The 21,207-nt window shown below is 50.6% G+C and overlaps 1 protein-coding gene across 4 annotated transcripts in view; it reads right to left on the reverse strand.

Annotated features, from left to right (window-relative positions):
* The window catches only part of ASTN2 (astrotactin 2), an 879,885-nt gene that overhangs the window by 234,511 nt on the left and 624,167 nt on the right, over positions 1–21,207 (reverse strand). For all 4 annotated transcript variants that reach the window (XM_045469026.1, XM_045469024.1, XM_045469025.1 and 1 more), the window contains 3 exons: positions 10,501–10,625; positions 5,932–6,036; positions 2,644–2,823 (listed from right to left, as the gene is read on the reverse strand). In XM_045469026.1, the coding sequence (XP_045324982.1) occupies positions 2,644–2,823; positions 5,932–6,036; positions 10,501–10,625 (410 nt within the window). The remainder of the gene's footprint in view (positions 1–2,643; positions 2,824–5,931; positions 6,037–10,500; positions 10,626–21,207) is intronic.

Genomic DNA, 21,207 nt, shown 5'->3' on the forward strand with positions numbered 1-21,207 from the left:
ACCCGTGCCCTGTTGGGTCTTTTTTCTTGAACTTCTCTTCCAGCCTTGGTCTTTCCAGCCAAGGACAAGCCATCATGTGGAGCTAACCATAGATTTCAAAGACTCCAGGAACCCCTCTACCCCTACACTCTCTGGTTGGAAGGATATTTGCAGGGATTGTGCTATTATGGTGACACAGGTGCGTCACAGGGGGAGCTAAGGGCTGGGTTTACACGTGAGCCAGGAGTTGTGGCCAGGACCAGAAATCCTCAGCTGACGCCCACACGTTTTGCTTTATTTTAAGCTACAGTTTTTCATGTGCTTACTCTACGCCAGACATCTTACCTGTATTATCTCATTTCATTTTCCCAACAGCCCCACAAGGGAATTACTATCTCTCATTTAACAAGTGGGGGCACCGAAACATAGCAGTTACTTGCCCGAGGTTACCCAGCAGGAGGCTTGCAAGTCTGTCTGTCCGGCTCGGCCCCACACTAGCTCTCCTCTTCCCACAGCTCTGCCGCCAGAGTGATCAGCTTCCAAACCCAGATCCACCCTGACCTGCTTCCCAGGGAGCCCTTGTTTAGCAAGCGCCCATGACACAGAGCTGATGGCTGGGGAGAGAAAGGTCACCTGCTATTTCTGAGCCCAGAGTTCTTTCAATTCTTTGGGGTGTGGGGGGTGGAATCCCCGGCTTCTCAGCCTCCCACTCGCAAACATCACTCCCACATTTAAAAAATAAAACCATCGTGTTTAATGTGCCATCTAGATCCCAGCAGGTGGACAGAGAGAGGAACGCACACGTTAGTGTTAAGGTGGCCTCAGCATATTCCTGTGCTCTTCTTAGGGGCAAGCCTGGATGATAGAAGAAGGAAAAGCACCTCAGCACAGGCAGCCCAGAGAGAAAAACTACCACACCAAGGGTTCCCAGCAAGTCTGTGGCGAACCCGAAGACTCTGGAGTCTTAAAGGGGCCCCCAGATGCCCTTTCAGGCCTCCTCTCTGCCCCCAAACCATCTGACTTGCAACAGAGTCCATGCATTCACTGTATGAGGAGTGGGATTTTCTGGAGTGCAACAGTCCAAGGCCTGGAAGCAGCTGACGTGGCACTTAGCATGAGAGTGCTGTCCCAGGCCCCAAACACAGGCCGAGGCGAGTTAGTTCAGCGGCCACAGTGAGCGAAGCTTTTTATAAACATAACCTAATTGTATTACTTCAAAGTCCTGAAGCTTATTGCCCTGCTTAATGATGTGTCACGTTATTTATAGGGGAGGACAACGAGACTTCTATTGATTTAATGCACTTCCTTAAAGACCGTCATTGTCACAGCCATAAAACAGAGCTATTCCCACACAACTCAATTATGTCCCCCGCGTCTATAAACCACCCTGTGGCCCACACAGTTGTACACAGGAGGCAGGGAGAGGTGAGACCGTGGTGGGGGTCTCAAGGCCCCAGGACAGAAGGAGAAGTTCTAGAGATGGCAAATGCAGGTGCAGTGGGGCACCATCCAGTCAGGGAGGAGGGGCGGCATGCAAAACCCCTGATGGGGAGCTTGAAGCACCCCACTTTGTCTTGGCCCACCCAGCGGAGCTCTGTGATGCTAAGCAAGCTTCCTCCTCCCTCTGGGCCTTAGTTTTCCCAACTGCAAACTTGGGTTGCTAAGCCCAGTGAGACGTGTAAGGTCCCTGGTGGCCCCCACGTTCTGCGGGTTTGAGGGTTATGGCCGATCTGGTTCTTGAGACAGAGCTGAGCCATGTGGCGACGGTGCGAGCACATGTTTAACATTGCTCCCCACCCTTTCCGTCCATCGTCCATCGAGAGCTCTTATTTCTCAGTTGATCGATGCTAACAGTAACGGACGCTAACAGGAAGCAATTCTCACCCTGCTACTTATTAGCTGTGTATCTCTGGGCACTTGACTTGGCACAACTGAGACGCATTTTCTCCCCTGTGAAATGGGGATGTGAATACACAGGCCTGTTAACATACCTCATTCATGTATGCAATATGCCTGTCTTTCTCAAAATGCTGCTACACAAACTACTACCCTTTAATGTGGGAGGCAGACAAGAACAGCTAAAGTGCCCATTTCATAGGAAGGGAAAACTGAGATGGGAAGGGAATGAAGTTCCCAAGGTGGGGTGGTGGAGACTGGTCTCCTGCATCTGATCTGGGGAGTTCCAACTCTGGTAACAGCTGAGGATTGAAGGGAGATAAGATCTGGTGACCCTCCCTGAGGACAGAAGGCCCTCCGTGGGACAGACTTGATACTGTGCCCTCAGACACAAAGTGATGGCTGCCAGGCTTCCAAGCAGCCTGGAGAGAAGAAGGGGTCAAGGAGACACCACTCCCACCCCTCTAACTCTCCCCCAACAGTTGTTTCAAGGGGAGAGAGCTGGGAACAAGGAGCCTGCGGGAGAAGACCAGAGTTCTGGAGTGCTGACCACCACCTTGCAGCCTCAGAAAATGCCTGAACTGGAAGAATCCTGAGATATCATCATACGGCCCCTTATAGGGTCAGTGGTGCAAGGAAGCCCAGAGAGGGGCGGGGACAGCCTAAGGGCACACAGCCTGTACAAGACAGAGCCAGGATTTAGCCTGTAGGAGCCTTACCTCCACACTCCACCCAGCTGCCAACTTCAGCAAGCATTTGCAGGCCTACCTTTCTGATACTGGAGCCACAGCTGCTGCTGGACCTTCTTGCTGGGGAAGTGAATGATACAGGTGAGCTCGGAGCCATAGAGGGCCTCTGCGATGTAGTGGGAGCCGTAGTGCTGGATGAAGGAGAGCAGCTCCTCTCGGCTGCTCTCCCTGGTCAGGATCTTGAGGACGTTGGTGAAGCCTGGACAGAGGAGGAGCAGGGGGAGGTGGTCAGATTTGGGAGGCCAGTGGCTGCCAAACTGTAAGTGGCAGGGGGCTCTTTCCAGCCAGGTTTGGTGCCTTATCCCTCACCACCGCATCAGCCTGCTGGCTGCACTGGTCTGAACATACGCAACAAGTTCCCCTTCGCTCACACGGCAAAGGTCGGTCCCTCTGGTGGACCCACAACTGAGTGGGGAACAACAGCGGAGGAAGGCCAAAAGCCTGGTGACCTAGATCACGGGACCTGAAAGTCATGATCAGGAAATCAAAGTTGATGTCTGTCCCGAGCAACTAATGTGTACCAAGCACACTGCTCACTATTTCGCCTACTTTGTCCAATTTAGTTTAGGCCCCAACAGGGCACCCCCTGATGTGTACGTGAGCAAGTCAAATCTCAGACTATAAATCATTTCCTTGGTCTTCCAGCCAGAGGAGCTAGGATTCCCAGCCCCTTCTGCTCTCACTGCAAAGCATATGCACTTCCCGCGGCATCCAGTCACCCAGGGCTTGAACTCTCCATGGCTGGAGCCCCGGGGCTGCACTGACCTAGGCTCAGCAGATACTCTGCGTGCTAAGATTTGATCCCTGGCTTAGCTTCCTATAACACTACTTTCCCTTCTGCCTCTGCCTTTGCCTTCCCAAAACAGTGGTATGTTCTCTCTGCTGACATGGCCAAGGGCTTCCTTTGCTGCTCTACTGTCCTTAGTCCTGTGCCAAAGAGACCTAGGTCCTCAGTGCCCAGCATGGTGCCTGCACAGCAATCACTCAGCAACTGCTGTCCCCAACCCCCCCCCCCCAACCTTCCCCTGGCAGGCAGGTCACCAAGCTGTGCTTCCAAGAGCCTTAAGTCCTGTGTGGGCTCCTTCCTGCTACTAGATGACCAGTCCAGTGACCTTACCTGGTATTCCAGGCCTCCAAGGGCATCTCCCATGAGCCACCTACATCAGGCTTTACATCCAGCCAAATCAGCCTTCTGATTTCTCCTAAATGTGACCTGAGATCTCCACCATCCTTTCTTCACGTACATCCCCCGACACGCAACACCCATACACATTCACACCACCACCCACCTGGAATGACCTCCCCACTTCTTCCCTATGTCCTCCCTGTGCACGAAGTCTCCGGAAAGTCACCCCCACCCTCCCAAGAAACCATTCACACAGTCCTGGCCAGCCGCACCTACACTCTGCACCGCCAGGGGGCGCCACCTTGACCGCAGAAGCTAGTCCACTCGTCTTTGAGTCTGGAAACGCGTCCTTCCCCACCCCCGCCCCACCCCGATACAGGGCACAGGTCCTGGGACAAGGCGGGGACACCAACCACCATTCTTCCAAGAGCAGTGGATTCTGTGCCACATGAAAGTACAATGTAAAACAGCAAGCAAGCCCTTCTCCAACAGTAGAAATGAGCTGCAGTTTGCCAACACTTGATTTACAAGGGGTTCCCAGGAGCATCATTATTGATTAATTAAAGCTGATACACCTTTGTAGTTTTAACACAAACATCGCAGTCTCATTCACAAGTGCCGTGCAAGGGTGTGGGTGGTAGGGAAAACAGAAACATGCCTCAAAAGAATGGCTGTTTGATTAGGACAACCCCTCTCCATCAATCTGTTAACTCATACAACTGGGTAATTAATGCAGCAGTGTTAATGATGAGATCATTTCTCTTAAATAATAAATAACAACACCATGGAGATGACCTGTGGCACTTTATCCAGGCAGACAAAACTGTAATCAAATCCCTGCTCTGCTCCTGTTCGGCCACTTACTAGTGTGACCTTGGGCAAGTTACTTAACCTCTCTGACCCTCGGTTTCCTCATCTGGAAAAAATGGGATAAATAATGCCTTCCTTGCAGGACTGATAGAAGTCCTAAGATAAAAAAAAAAAAAATCATTAGAAAGGACTTAGCCAACATCAGCAATAATCACTATTTGTACTTCCCAGATGGGAAAGTCCCCTGATTCCTAGACTAAAAGTGTTCCGTGTTGCTCGTGAACAAAGTGATATTGAAAAAGATAAGAAAAGATGTGGCAGTAAGTAGGAGACACAGGGACAATCATTCAGTGGCAGCATTACCAGTAACAGCCAGGGTAGAAAACCCCATCTTTCCAGAAACTTTCATTCACTCTGAATTTTCCAGTTTTCCTTTTTTTTTGTTTAATTCCTTTATCAAACAAGAGTGCCAACAATGTGTTGATTCTCTGTTAGTTACAGAGAATACAATAGAGGATACAGGAAAGAACAGGGCCTACACCCTACCCACAGTTCTTGGGTCAGGGGAGAAGACAGACAAGACTCAGATATGCATCTAGCACTTGTTAGTGCTTTAATACAGGTGCTCACAGGGAATATCCGGAGTTACTCTGAGGGGAATGGAGAACACAGGAGGGGTCTTGCAGCACTGCACGACGTGTTCCCTGGGCCAGGAGATCCAGGCAGAGGGAACAGCATGTGCAAAGGCACAGAGGCATGAAAGAACATGGCCCATTTTGAGAACTATAAATTGTGCCTCATCAACTGAAACACAGGGTTTGTGCAGGTAGAGCATGGGCAGTATATGTGCCCGTGTGTTGGAGGGGTATGTGTTATTGCTGTCTAGGAGTTGGACAGGAAAGGAAATCATCCAGGAGAGACCAGAGGAACCAGTGCCTCAGAAGAATTTATAATCCACAGGCCTGACATACACAGAACGTAATTGTGACTTAGATTGTCATTTACCCCATCTCCCACTCACCCTTCCTCACACTGCTATGATACCCCTTCCTCCAGGAAGCCGCTCGGACTCCTCAGAGCAGACAGCTCCCTCCTCTGGGGCACTGCTGCCCCACTGTTGCATTGAACCGACTGAAGCGTAAGGGTCTCACTGTCTGTCTGCTTGTCTGCCCCCCCTCCCTGTGGGCTCCTTCATAGAGGGGAGGGCATGGCCTCATTCCCTCAGCATCCCCAGTGCCAGCCCAGGGCCTGGCACCCCCTAAGCCCTTGGGCACATGTGCTGAATTGCACCAAGCCCCCTGCCCCCTAAGCCCTTGGGCACACGTGCTGAATTGCACTAAGCCCCCTGGCTGCCTGAGAGGTGGTCCTCACCTGCCGAGAGGGTGATGGTGCTGAGCTTCACGCGGTACAGGTTGCTTCGGACCCGCCACTGCTGCACCATAGGGTAACCCATGGCCTCGTCATACCTGATGTCTCCTGGGGGACAGAATAAGAAGGGGAGGTCAGCACTTAGAGAACACTCACCAAAACCCCCAGCCTGCAGCCCTGCTGTGTAATGGCCCCTTCTAAATAGGCAAATGCTTGCCTTGGCGTGCGGGCTCTCACTGGGGCCAACAGCTTTATCTGGATCTGCCTCCAGGCCTCTTCCTGGCCTCTGATCTCAACCCCAATCCTGCTTTTTCTCTGCCCAACAGCTTATAAGCAAGCAAAAGCAGATTTATGATTCCACGTAATCCTGCTGGCACCTTGCCATGGGAAATTAGACATCTCAGTGCCTCGGTTTCCCCACTGATACTATGGCTACCTATGCCGACCTTACTTCACAGATGCCTCGGGAGACTCAAATAAGATAACAGAAGTGGAGTCCTGTGGGAACCTGTCAATGCTGTACGTGCAGGCACAGGGTCAGTGACCACAGCCCGTCCTCTGCGTATCACCTATGGCTGCTTTCACAGGATGACAGCTGTTCTCAGCAGGTGCCACAGAGCTTCCTGTAGAGCCTAGCACATTCACTATCTGGCTCTTTCTGTTGGCTGACCCCTGTTTGCACCACTGTTTTCTAACATGGAAACATGGGGTGAACATCGGTATCACATAAGACACACATGCACATACATAAAGGCTCACATTTCAAGTAAGACCGAGCTAAATGAAATTAAGCAAGATTTTAAAAACTCTGGGTAGTTTCTGGGGCACTTGGGCGGCTCAGTCGGTGAAGAGACCAACTTTGGCTCAGGTCATGACCTCAAGGTTGGTGAGTTAGAGCCCCACATCGGGCTCTGTGCTGACAGCTCGGAGCCTGGAGCCTGCTTTGGATTCTGTGCCTCCCTCTATCTCTGCCCCTCCCACACTCACACTCCGTCTGTCTCTAAAAACTAAATAAGCATTAAATTTTTTTTTTTAATCTGTGATAATTTCTTGGCACCTTGACTAGGTTAACATGCATTCTAGAGCTCTAGGAAATTCTACTTAAGGTAGCATTTTGCAAACTTTTTTGACCAAGGAATCCCATTTTCATAGAGGGTTCACTGGAACTCATGTTCCATAGAATGCATTTTGGAAAACACAGGTATTGACAAAGAATAAACAAAGATGAAACCAGCACACTGTTAGCAAATGGTTAACTCTAGGTGGCGGGTGTATAAAAGATTCTTGTATTCTGATTTATATCTATTTGCATTTTCTAAACTTTCTGCTCTTAGCACTGAAAACTCTCTTTTTTTTTAATCAGGAAAAAAATACATGGAAAAGAAATGCTAGTCACATCAGCAGTTAATATTATTGTTGTTATGTATCCTCTGCAAATGGCAGGCACATTTTCTGTCCTTTTCTCTTGTCCCCTGGTGAGGAGGCACTTAAAGAGATATCTGATACCAAGATTAAAATGAGAATCTCATTGGAACCAATGATTTCTTCCTGGACATTACTGCAGTATTAAAGTTGTCCATTACTGTCAACTTTTTTTTTTTTTTCCTCCTTAGCCTTTTCAGGAATAACATAATTTTTTTTCCGAAGCTTTCATTTTAAAGTAAAATATTCATGATCTCCAAATATATGTCTACTGGAGCGGGGTTGTTTTGTGATAAATATGTCCTCTCTGTTTATCTGCTCTGCCTGTCCTGTCCTTCCTCTGGAGAGGCTGCGAAGAGAAGGAGAATGGGTGGGGGTGGGGGATGAAGGAGAGGCTGCGTTTTGAGTCAGGCAGGAGCAAACAGTCTGCACAGGAAGACTAGGCACCTTCATCCGGGTAGCCTCTGCCCCATCTGTTTGCGCTCGTCCTGATTCAGAACAGGCTTGGAGTGGGGATTGGCGACGGGGGCCCATCTTCAAGAGAGGGAGGCAAAGCATCTGAATGCAGGCTGTGGACACAGTTCATTCACTGGATGACATGGCGTCCAAAGGGAAAACAAATGCTATATCTTTTGATTATCATGAAACTTATAAAGCCATCATTTTTGCCTCTCCCCACATTGTTGGACCTCCCCATAGTCGTTATTATCACTCTGCCCTTCACTTCCCTCCATCTCTGGTCCTTCCTGGAGTCCAGCCTGGAATATAAGCTCCTCTAGTGGAGTGTTAGCTTCTTGAGGTCAAGGAGATGTTTTGTTTTTTTTTTTTAATGTTCATTTATTTTGAAAGAGAGAGAGAGAGAGAGAGAGAGAGAGAATCCCAAGCAGGTTCTGCGCTGTCAGCACAGAGCCTGATGCAGGACTCCAACTCCCAAACCTGGAGATCATGACCTGAGTGGAAACAAGAGTCAGGTGCATAACCGACTAAGCCACCCAGGCACCCCAAGGCCATGGTCTTTATTATCTGCACTCCTGCAGAGCCAAGAACAGAGCCTGGACCATAACAGGCTCTCAACAAACACTTATTTACTGGCTCACTTGCTCACTTGCATCCTATACCCAATCATAAGGGTATGGCTCATCCTTGGTCCTTACTCATTCTTGACCTCCATTTTATCTGACTCTATCCTAGATCCCCACCAAAAGATGGGCTTTTTCCTGGTAAGTTTTTTTTGTTGTTGTTGTTAACTCTAGAAATATAACAGTTCCCTTATTAGGATGCCTCCAGAGATCCTCATGTCAAAACAAACAATCCTAATAATTTGTACCACTAATACAGAAGCACAATGCACCGAGCATTTTACACCTACAATCTCCAGTACTCACCATGGTGCTGAAGAATAGTTCTTACACCCCATATCTCAGAAGAAGAAACTGAGGCTCAGAGAGGGAAATGCCCAAGGACACATAGGTCAATGCCTGTGCTTTTCCATTAAAGAACAGCCCCTCCCCACAGACCATGGTGATGTCTGCTTTAAGGGGTGGTGAACTCCCTGTGACTGAGGGTCCCCAAGAGGGATCATTACTCAGTGGGGATATTACAGATCTGATCTCTTCATTGGTAAGGAGGACTAGACGAGATGCCCCTGACAGTCTCGGTCAGCTCTGAAATCCTATGATCTTATGAAAATCTAAAATTAAGGAAGGCACAGCAGTTTTTAGACAGATTTCACAAAGCATTTTTAGATATATGATTTCATCTGATCTACATCTGGGCTCTTTTTGAAGTAGGACAGGTCAGGAAGGTGATGTAGGATAGTGGATACGGCATCAGCTTTGGAGTCAACACCCACTGGGCTTAAATCCTGACTCGACTGTGGACTAGTTATGTGGCCTTGGACCAGTTAAATGATTTCTCTAATCAGAAAGAAATCCTGTGCCCTTGAAAGGAGACAATGACCCTTGCAGGGTTACAGAGATGAAGACATGCACAGTGTATGGCCCCTGGAGACCTGAAGCACACATGACTTGGGTCCTCTGCTCCGTCCATGCCACTTTATTGGAAAGGCTGTGGAGGTTCCAAGGGCTTGCACGTGGTAGAGGGGGCTAGGAAACAAAGTTGGCCACACTGCGTGGTCTTCCTTGGGGGACAGTTTCCTTCTCAGTGAGAGGGTGCAATCACCTGTGAGGATGACCATTCTCTGCGGGCAGTGGTTGAGATCCCCAACCACTGTATCACAAAAGCAGAACAAGGGCCTTTACATCTTAGGAAAGTCCCTCCAAAAAGGGTAGGAGAGGACCTGGGAGAAGATGAGGGGGAGCAGAAGAGCATCCTGGGTGGAACAGAAGATACAGAGTCCCAGGAGAGCCTGCAGAAGAGGGGGAGAAGGAGAGGGAGGGGTGGGGGTTGGGGAGCTGCAGAGCAGAGTGAATAGGGCAGAAGACCCAGGGCGGTGGAACCTGGTTCTCATCCTGGTAGGCGTGCTCTGTGACCTTGGGCTGATCCCATCACCTCTCTGAGTCTAGACTCTTCATCTATATAATGGGGAAAATAATACCCACCCCACAGGATGGCTCAGCGCCCATATTCAAAATCAAGTTGTGTAACAAATGCTTCCAAGTGAGGGAGACTCCTGGTAGAGAGGGCCAGTGATGTTACTTTAGCACGATTTAAAAATAAACCTAGTGAAATAAGCTAGACGCAGAAAGACAAATACTGCACGATCTCGCTTTTATGTAGAATCTAAAAAAGCCAAACTCATAAAAGCAGAGAGTAGAATGGTTGAGGGTTAGGGGAAAATGGAGAGACGCTGGTCAAAGGTACAAAGGTTCAGTTATGTGGGATGAATAAATTCTGCGGATCGAAGGCACAGCACGGTGCCTAGAGTTAGCATACCTGAAATTTGCTAAGAGAGTAGATCTTGGCTCAGATCAGAGGCTAGAGTCTCAGGGAATCCCCCTAGCTCTGCACAGACCATAGCAGAAGCCTCCCCTCCCCCTCCCCCCCCCCCCCAAATGGCAGGTCCCTTTTGCACTCTGTCTCTCATGAAGGAGGAGGCCCGTCTTGGACGTGCTGAGGACTGACAGGCACCCAGAGATCAGCAGGTGTGTGGTCAGAGCAGCGGGGAGGGTTGTGGCATGTGCGGCTTACCAGTGAGCAGCTGGAGGTCCGGGAGGGGCTCGGAGAGGACCCCCCGGCACTGCTCCTCCACCGGCAGTGGGATCACCAACAGCCCATCGGCCAGCTGAGGGAAGTCCTTGATGAAGTTGTTCTCCCTGCGGAGAGGAGCAGAGAGACCGCCAGAATGAGAACGTGAAGGCTGCTGGGGGCTGCAAGGTAGGAGGGCCGGGATCTTGTAGTCAGATCAGAGAGACTCTCAAGTGGGCGGCTGTCCTTGCCCTTCGCCTCTGGCTCCCCGAGTCCCAGCTCAGAGCACGCGGTGCTAATCACAGGCTCCAGACTCCTGCAGGCTAGGGCTCGAGTCCTGGCCCGCCATCCACTAGATGCACAATCCTGAGGAAGCTACTGTTCCACCCAGAACCTCAGTTTCCTTGCTGTGAAGTGAGATCTCAGGGTTGTTGTAAACACTTAATGGGATAAAGCTGCCAATTGCTTAAGACACCGTCTGAAGCTCTACAAACTGTGTTATTTGGCTGCTAAACATCTCCTTGCATAAGCAATGACAGTGGTGAGCTAGAATGAGGGAACTGGGGACAGCCTGGAGTGCTTGGAGGAACAGGGGCAGGGTTGAACTGGAGAAAGGAAGGCTGCAAAGAATGGGTGTGAGTGTGCTCAAGTGGAAGCGTCCTAAGGCATCTTTTGGATCACACGCCTCCTTTTACAGATGGGGACACTGAGGCCTAGAGAAGGGGAGCGACTTGCTCCCAGACCCACTCCTCCCCACTCTCCCCGCCCAATTCCAGGCTCATGCTCTTTCTCCTGCCCTGGTTTCATCAGATGCCTCTATTCATTCCCCGCAGGGCCATTGCAGGGAACAGAAGACAGACCTTGGGGGACTGAACCCTGAACAGAGGTAGTCTTTTGGGCAGGCAGGGTACTAACAGTGCATCCCATGGGGGAGCCTTCAATCTTTCATGCAACAGACCTGCCTAACACTAGAACAGCCTGCCAAGCCAGGTGGTGAGCTTCCTGTTCTTGAGAGTGTGCAAGCAGGGAATCTGACAGCCACTTGGCACGGATGGTATTAAAATCTGACATTTGAGGTCCCTCCATATTCAGAAAAGCTCAGAATCTGAGACACTAATCACAATCTGGAGAGGAGAAGGAGGAGGAGGGGGAGGAGAAGAAGAAAAGGAGGAGGGTGTTTATCACTTCACTGTGCCCCCTGGAAAGGGCAACTTTGAAATGAAAATCAGGAAGAGGAAAACAAAGATAGGGATGCCAAGGCAATGCCTTTGAAGCCTGGATCTCTTGAGCAGTTCAAAAGCAGCTGTACAAACGTGGGGGCAGGGCTGGGTCACTTCCTGTCTGTACCCGCTGTCCCTGCTGCGCACCTCACCCTAGGCACCTGTGAAGCCCCCCCAATGATTCATTCATGTAGGGAACCCCTCCCCTGTATCCTGACCCCTGAGGAGTCCAGGGTAAGAGACGTTAGCCCCATTTTCAACATACTCAGCATTGCCAGTATCTTCGTCATCATCATCTCTCACATTGTGTCCAATCCTCAGAATTTGCTAGGGTCTGGCTAAGTGCTTTACATACATTTTATCACTTAACGTTCACAGCAACCCCACAAGACAGTTACGATTACATTCTTTTCCCAGATGATCAAAACACGGGGCACAGAGTGAAGAGGTGGTGGGTGCTGGGGTTTGAACCCAGGTCTGTTGATTGCACACTTGGGAAAGTTGGCAGCTGGGCCTGGGAGTGTCTGCTGAGCACGTGTGTGCATGACAATGAGTTTCTAGGTCCACGCTGGTGCACCGAGGCATGCTATTTTGTGTGCCTGTGTGGGCGTACCCCTGTCTGTCTCGGGAGCTATACTTGTTTAAGTCTATGCGTGTGCCGTGATCGTGGCTTCCACCTAGGTGTTTGTGGTTGGCGTATGATCCGTTTGAAAGCCTGGGCGTGTGGAACGGCCATGCGAATAGAAAAAGAGGGACTTCTGGGGCGATGGGAGTGCCCCTAAAGGGGCACGTTAACACTCGCCAGGGTCTGAGGGCCTAAGTTTCCTTCTGTGTCCCTTGTGAGGTGGCCTATGGTGATACAGATCTCCCCACAAAGATACAGCAGGGTGGAGGGTGTCTGCATGCCCAGGTCAGCTGAGCTCACACTCTGGGTGGAGCCCTGAGCTGGGCCGAAAGATTCAGAGAGATCGGATTCTCCCCCACTTTTCTAGATCTTCCCAGCCTAGTGGGGGAGATGACAAATGAGCCATGCGGAGCAGCCACTGGGGCCCAGTGATCAGGAATTCTGGGTGGGCTGGATGCTTCTGGGACCCAGCTCCACGAGACCCAAGCACCTGTTTCAAGCGTAGGTATGGGCACGAGTGAGAAGATGCCAGCAGCTCTGGAGACTGGGCTCCAGTTCTGCCCACACCACACCACACCTCACTGCTTAACCTGGAGCAAACCGCTCAAACTTCAGATTTCCCATCTGTAAAGTGAGGGTCAGAAAAGCTGTTCGATCTGCCTTAATGAGAAACAGCAATAGACAATAAGAATAACCTTTTATAGGGGTGCCTGGGTGGCGCAGTCGGTTAAGCGTCCGACTTCAGCCAGGTCACGATCTCGCGGTCCGTGAGTTCGAGCCCCGTGTCAGGCTCTGGGCTGATGGCTCGGAGCCTGGAGCCTGTTTCCGATTCTGTGTCTCCCTCTCTCTCTGCCCCTCCCCCGTGCATGCTCTGTCTCTCTCTGTCCCAAAAATAAATAAAAAACATTGAAAAAAAAATTAAAAAAAAAAAAAAAAGAATAACCTTTTATTGAGCACCTACCACGCACCAGGCACAGTTCCAGGTACATTTATCTTCTCCCAACCCTATGAGGTCGGTGCTGTTAGGACCCTCACTTCAGAGGCTGAACAGATGAAGCACAACACAGTTGGAGGTCCCAGGTGGTCTGGTCCCAAGGCTCCCAGTCCTCACTACTGCTCAGGTGCAGGGAACTGTCAAAGCCAGCAGAGCAGTAGCGCCCCTGGGTACACTGAGCCCCGACAGGCCACGGCCAAGAGAAGGAGCGTGCTGCTCGTTACGACTTGACCGAACCAGCTGCTCTGGTCTGCACGTGACCTCACCCATCTTCACTGCATCGCCATGAGCTGGGTGCTCACTCAGCCAATGCAGAAGTAGAGGCTCTGAGGCGTGCAGTACCTTCCAGAACTTACACAGAGTGCACTGGAGAAGAGGGATCTGAAAGCAAGCTTATGTTTTCTCACTTTACCATCCAGGGTCTCCATCTTCTCTGGCACTGCTTTTAGAGACAGAGACAGAGACACCCTCTTCACTCCACATCCCTCTGCCTTCTGTGTAAGCCAGGCTTCACTCGGTGGGTAGATCTGACCCCACAGGGACAATGAAAGGCAGCCTCGGGATGGTGGGGTGGAGGTGGGGGGGCTCATATGCTCTGTGTTCCTAGAGGAAGGTTTTCTCCCAAAGCTTTGGGGAAGCAGGGAGGATGTTGAGGAAGCACGTGAGAAAGAAGGGGAAGATGCAGGGGTGGGAGGTCGAAGGCCAGTGTGAAGGCTGGGAGGGAGGGAGGCAGGGGCGAAGCAGGGGATGGTAAGACCAAGGTCTGTCCCTCAGAAAGGGGCCCCTTTGCCGCCACCGCCTGGGGATGGCCACAGTCCTGCGTGGCCATTGCCAGCAGAGGGCGCCCAGGGCTTTCACATCTCCTGGGCTCTCTCGGGAGGTACAAAAACTCAGAAGGGAAGAGCAGGCGCCAGGAAGTTCCCCTGGGCCCAGAACCGCAGACAGAACCCAGACGGCTGCTTCAGAATCCACCCACCTGCAAAAGGGACGCGGGAGGCCGGCGGGGTGCTGGTTAAATTCAATTGCCAGAAAGTGAATTCTGATTCTCATAGCTTGTGTGTACGTGTGTGTGTGTAGAAAAACAAAAACAAAAACAAACTACAAGGCAACTGATCCCAAAGATAGGAAGATGGGAAGGAGAATGAGTAATATTTATCGATCATATTTGTTGATCATCAGCTATGCCCTAAATAGTGTGCGTGTGTGTGTGTGTGTGTGTGTGTGTGTGAGTGTGTGATTTTAACCACATGACACCTCTAGGAGACAAGTAGTATTACCCCCATCTTGTAAATAAAGAAATGGGCCCTCAGGGAGGTTAAGGAACCTGTCCCACATGTCCACAGTTAGGAAGCTGGCAGGGGCCAAGACCACTTGTAGCCAACGGGGAGGTTCCCAGCTTAGTGCTTTGCACTTGGTAAACACCTGCCCAATGGATCAATCCGAAGCCCATGCTCTTGATCCCTGGTATAACCTGAGACCAGTCAGTTCTGCCCTTTTACCGCCAGAGTGGATGCTCTCTCGTGCCCACGGGTGCGTCTGTATGTGCACGTGAGTGGATGTCATGTTTCAAACTGGGACAGGGTCACAGTTTCTTTAGACCAGTATCTCCCCCCAAATATCCATGAATCAATCTCAGCTGATACTATATGAAAATACTTGATTAATTTTTTTAAGCTTTTTAAAAATTTATTTTGAGAGAGAGTGCTGAAGGGGCAAAGAAAGAGGGGGAGAGAGAGAATTTCAACCAGTCTCCTCACTGACAGTGCGGGACTCGAACTCGCCAACTGTGAGATCATGACCTGAGCGGAAATCAAGAGTTGGTTGCTTAACTGACTAAGCTACCCAGGCACCCCTGGAAATGATTAATCAACTTTTAAAAATAGTAGATCCTGGGCTCTGGGCACTCAGGAGGGCCCTGGAGGTACGAGATCTCACTTGTTCCACATTTATTAGGGTCTCTCAAGTTTCAGGGACTGCTCTGCACACCGGGGCCCAGCAGGAAACAGGGAGGTGCCTCCATTCACAAGGATCAGAGAGAACGCAAGGCATGTAGGAAGGTCTGAAAGGTCTTCGAAATCTAGCCTCTGCCTACCTCCTGCCTTATGTTTTGACCCCTGTCCCCTGGTCTGCTGTTCTCCAGCCGCACTGACCGCCCTTAAGTTCCTCTTACAGGGCATACTCACTTCCTACAAAGGGCCCACTGGGGGGTTTGCCCTCTCTCTGGAAAGGTCCCTGCCCCATGCACCTGGCTATCACCTGCTTATCGTTCGGACTACACATTACTGCCAGGACAGTTCTCCTGTTATGCTATCCCATAGTATCTTTCCTTCCATGAAGAGCTTCCCAACTCCTACCCGTAGATGTGCTCCCGGGGACCTTCCTTGAGACCTACCCTGCCTGTTAAACTGTGAGCTCCCTGGGGGCCAAGACTACCCCTCTGCTACTACTGCCTCCCCAGTGCAAACTGCATACAAAGTGTGTACTCACTGAACACTGGATCGAAGGGATCTTGGGAATTTAAGTCTAAAACTCCAGCCTGTCCCCACGGAGCTTCAAACCCTACTTTCTTCCTCTTCCTAACTGCATGGCACCCTGGTTCCTCTGGAGCTCAGATAGGAGCCAGGGGCTCCAGCCCCACCCAGCTGCTGGGGACCAGATGGGAAACGGTGGTCTGTCTAAGCAGGGGTTGGTCAGACCTCCCACACTGGATGAACACATGTGTACGTGTGTGTATCCCCACACTGGGGTGGGGATGTAGCAGGCGGGGTGGGCTGAAGGATGTCAACAGGAGGCAAGAGGCCAAGTTAAAAACCCACCTCCTCTTCCATGTAATCATCTCGATTTTCCCCAGATGCAATAAAACCTTCCTATCACTTTTCCCTCATGCATCGATCCCAGAAGTGGCCTTGGGGTCTGGTGGTGGAAAAGGCAAGGGCTCAGAAGTCCTGCAGACATGGATCCAAATGCTGGCTGTGTGACCTTGGGGAGGTCACTTCCATTTTATGAGTCTTAGTGACCTCACCTGTAAAATGGAAGTGAGAGGTCTGACTTCCAGGGGCTGAGAGGAAGATTCGTTTGTAAAGTGATCTTTAGTGATGATCCCATTTCCGGAACCTCACACTAGATTCTGAATCTCTTCAAGAGCCTCAGAGCACCTGAGACAGTGACTACTCCTAGTAGAAGCCCTGTAAGCATCTGTTCAGTTGTGTGCAGAGGTGAGAGGCAGGCCTCTTCACCCACCATGCCACCTGCAAAGGACTTCTGACTCAAAGCTACAGAGTATTTCCGTGGAGTATGCACCTTGTCTAGCTTCCCTCCCATCAGCCATGCTGACAAGAACAGCAAGCAGGGGAGGCTGGGCTCCTCCGCCACCCTCCCCAGCCTACCTGAGGTCTTCCCTCCCTCCTGCCCCAATTTAAGAATATGTGTGAGTGTTTTGGATACATTAATACACAGCCACCAGCATGCAAGAGCCGATCACCCCTCAGTTCTGGGGAAATTAGCATTTAAATTGAGGCATTTCAGGGAAGTAAATCATCCCAGAGCCAGCCAGCACTGTCTGCAGCTCTTCCTCAGTGGAGGGAAGGCGAGGAGCCGTGGCCTGCAAGCTGTTGAGTCTGCAGGGAGTGGCTCTCTCCACCATTTCTGGCTGTCCCCAGGCTGCCCAAGGCCTCCTAAAAGGGTGGCAGTCAACCCCCAGCACCACTGAGGACATCTCACCTGGTTTAAACCATGCCGTATCCCTCACCTACGCCTAAACTGAGGCTTTCTGTCAAACGAGAGTGGTGTTTTTGGCTGAGATGTGGTTTCCTGTGTGATCAATGAGCCGGGACATGTGCTCTCATCTTGGCTCTGTCACTGTCTAACTGGGGGGTCTGGGGAAGCCACTCCCCGCCTCTGGGTGGGTGAGCAGCTGGTAAAAATACTTGGGCTTCTCTGAAGTGTACATTAAGAGGTATTAGGCTTGATTCTACAGGCACTCTGTATGTTCTGGAGTCACAGGGACCAGTGTTGTTGAAACTGATGCTGACATCTGTCCGTACCCAGCCTCCAACTCTGCTCTTCTTGGGGAGCAGTTAGAAACTTTGTTCTGTGATCTACTTCTTAACTATGGGTCTTTGTTTACATTCTCTGCTCAGGTGCTGCACTGAGTCATTCTTACATTCAACCATTCATTCATTCATTCATTCATTCAAATATTCAATGAATTTTCATTATTACATACCAGGCGTTGGAAATACAATGACAAAACAGACATTCTCTGTCCTTAAGCTCCCATATCCTAGGAGAAGACACATGTGTAAAATGCTTCTAGATAAGTGTGCAAGGTGAATAATGGTTTTGAAGAGGTTCAAGTGAAGTATTTTTCATTCCCCATAAATCATATTTGTCTATGGCACCCCGCCCGCTCAATCAAAAGCATTCATCCCTTAGGTAGAAGGGCAGATATCATCTAGACAAGAAAGGGGTCATTGCTCAGCTTTGCATCTCAAAGATGACTTTGTAGTGTCTTGAGCTAGACAAGAGTTTCCAAAGCCAGCCTGTGCTAAAAGTGAAGGTCCCCTTATATATCAAAGCCAGGCTTGACCGACTCAAATCATAGTGTCTTATTTTAATGTACAGATGGTGCAGGCTATGACCTCAGGGGAGTTCCCACCAGACAGGAAAAGGAAGGAGAAAACCCTTCTTTCTGCCATCAGTGCTGTGCTGGATTGCGAGAAGAGAAGGCTAGGGGGGCCAGGAGCTCATACCCAAGGGTAGACAACCCCTTTCTGGTCTTTTGGAAGGCAGCACTGCCTCCCCATCCACCCTCGAGGGCAGCGTCTACAAATGCTGAAGATACTAACAAGTGTTTGGGAAAAGTCCCAGGGCAGGTGAGCAGGGACACTGGGGCCTGCTGCTTCAGATCAGGGATTCGTCTGGGGAGCTGGGGAGCCCCTCTATCCAACGAGCCATGGAAGCTCCCATGAGAGGGCAGCAGGAGCTGAGCAAGAGACTGGAAGTCAGCCTCTGATTCCTGCACCTACAAGGCAGACATAATAAAGCTGACAAGACTTCCTGTCCCAACCCCCTGCTTGCATGGAGGCAGCGATGGGGAAGGGGACCTGAGATTAGAACAAAGGGGCTTCAGAGTGTGGGGACCTCATGACTCTGGACTGTGGCAGTGTATTCTGACAACATATCCTTCCTCAAAAGACTACCCAAGACCATCCACATCCTAACGGATGCCAGTGCAAGGGCACAGAGCCACGCTCAAGTAAGAAATCCACATAGTGACTCCAAGCAAGGATCTAGTACACCATGCATCCTGAGGCCTGGTGGAGGTGGGGGAGACTGCTTGGTGAAGAAAAGGCAGGGTTGGCTGGGGAGGAGTTCAACTTTGAACAGACTAAGTACTTCCTCTAAAGAGGATGTTCTGTATCCTTCATTGGTAACCTGAAATACTTTTTTGCTATAAGTGAAATGGAACCTTGAGGAAAAGATTATTTCAGCTGTAGAAAATTAAGACTACACTGTTTTGCATAACTGACTTGTAGTGGGAAAAATGTTTAAATCTTTTATTGTTTAAAGAGACAGTTATAGGTTAGAGTTATAAAGTTTAAGATTCACAGCAGGGAGGTTCAGAGAACAAGGGGGTAGAGAGGAGGGGCACTTAACACAGAGTGGGCAAGGTGGGAAGGCTGCCTGGAGGAGGTGAGCCTTGACTGATTGGGAGGGGTCATCCAGGGAAAGAGCAAAGAATGCAAATGGGGTCCGGGCAGAAAGAATAGCATGTGCAGAAGTCTGAAGTGGGGTGTGTGTGTGTGTGTGTGTGTGTGTGTGTGTGTGTGTGTCTCAGAGAGAGAGAGAGAGAGAGAGGAGGTAAACACTCACATGGCACATTCTGGAAATTGAAAGAAGCCAAGATTCAAGATGTAAAAGCATTGACTAAAATGCAAAGACGGGCTGGAGAGGGGCACATAAACAGACCAGCTCTTACCAGTCTTCCAAGTGATGCTAAGAAACGCGGGCTTTATTTTATTTTTTATAATTTTTTACTGTTTACTGATTTTTGAGAGAGAATGAGTGAGCAAGCAGGGGAGGGGCAGAGAGAGAGGGAGACACAAAATCAGAAGCAGACTCGAGGCTCCACTCTCTGAGCTGAGAGTCAGCACCGAACCCGATGTGGGACTCAAACTCACAAACCGTGAGATCATGACCTGAGCGGAAGTCAGATGCTTAATTAACCGCCTGAGCCACCCAGGCGCCCCAGGAATGCGGGCTTTATTCTGAGGGCAAGACGACCCACTGCAGGGATTTCAGCAGGAGAGAAATACTTTCTGACCGGAGCTTTAGAAAGATAGCCTGGACACACGCTAGAGGGTGAGCTGAAAAAGGAACAAGGATGGAGGGAAGGAGTGTGTTAGTATGTTATGGGGTTTTGCAGCACCCCAGACAAGCACGGTGGAGGCGCCCTATGACAGGACATGGAGAAGACGCACCACTTTGAAAGACACACAGCAAGTAGCACCTGCTGTTCCCTGTCACCAGCTGCACGCAGTGGGAGCAGAACGAGTCATGAGACGTGTCAGCAGTGCTGACTCCAGAACCCACGTCCACTTCTGGCTAAGCACCAGAGGCCCCGGACACCCCCGATTTTACCTGCTGTGGCCAGAGAGCAGACCAATGCCCATCGGGAAGTTCTTGCCTCCTTCCTGCCCCTACCAGCTGGCAGCCCATCCTCCACGAGATTCATCCTGTGAGATTCACAGGAAGACTGCCAGATCTCAGTAAAACCCCTAGCGTTTCGTGCGAGCCCAGCCACCTCCAGAGGGAGGCTCCCAGGATTGCCGTCTCTTCCTTGGCAGGATGCAGTTCATGACCCCCACCCTACGGGCTGTTTCACGGGTCATGGGTGCAAAGTTGCTTCCCTGGCTCTGCTGGGGTCCATGCGTGTGGGGCTGTTCTTATCTCAGCTGATGCTCGGCACATTGATGAGAGAGGGGACAAAGGCAGGGCAGAGGAAGTGACTCATTTACTGGTTCCTGGGTTGGCAAGACCAGAACAGGCTACCCATCCACATTTTTGATTTCCAGCCCCAGAGCTGTTTCCTCTTGCATGTTCTGGAGGGTTCCTAAGAAAGGCCATGTTACCTGCCCTACCCCCTCGGACCTGTGGGCTCCTTGAAAGCAGGGGCTGCATTTGATTCTTCTTTGCAACGTCCCCTGAGCCCTCTTGGGAGCCTCCAGACAGACTTCATAGTGTCCTCTTCTCTAGAAAGCATCCCTGAGCCCCTTCATTGGAAGGGACGTCCTGCTTCCACAGCACTTGATTTTGACTCTGACCACAGCCTCTGGCAAGTACATGGTCGTTCTCTGCATGCCGGTTTCCCTTTCAAGGCTCTCTACTTCTCAGTTGCAGGGATCTGGGGATCTGGGGATCTGGGATCTGCCAGATCTGGGATCTGACAATCGTCTGGGCAACTGCCCTCTGAGCCTTCCTCACCTACACACCCTGCTTCCAGGGTGTGTACAGACACAACACAGGACGGCTGTGTGCTTGGGTTCAGGCCACCACCCCTCTCCCAGGGTCTGCTGTAACAGCCTGTTAATAATGCACTCTGCATTCAGCCTGGTCCCTCTAATTTGCCAACCACCCTGTGGCCAGAATGATTTTGTAAAATGACGGTTCTAACTCAGATGTATCACGGGCCCCGTGTATTCGTGTATTAGTAACCAACTGCCACCAATATAGCGGCTTAAACCAACATACACTTATTATATTTTTTTGTAGGTCAGATGTCTGACATGGGTTTGTGGGCTACAGGCAAGGTGTTGGCACGGATGTATGCTTTCTGGAAGCTCCAGAGTAGGAACCGCTCCCTTGCCATT

This window comes from Leopardus geoffroyi, chromosome D4, assembly GCF_018350155.1.
Source record: "Leopardus geoffroyi isolate Oge1 chromosome D4, O.geoffroyi_Oge1_pat1.0, whole genome shotgun sequence".
Classification (NCBI taxonomy): Eukaryota; Metazoa; Chordata; class Mammalia; order Carnivora; family Felidae; genus Leopardus; species Leopardus geoffroyi.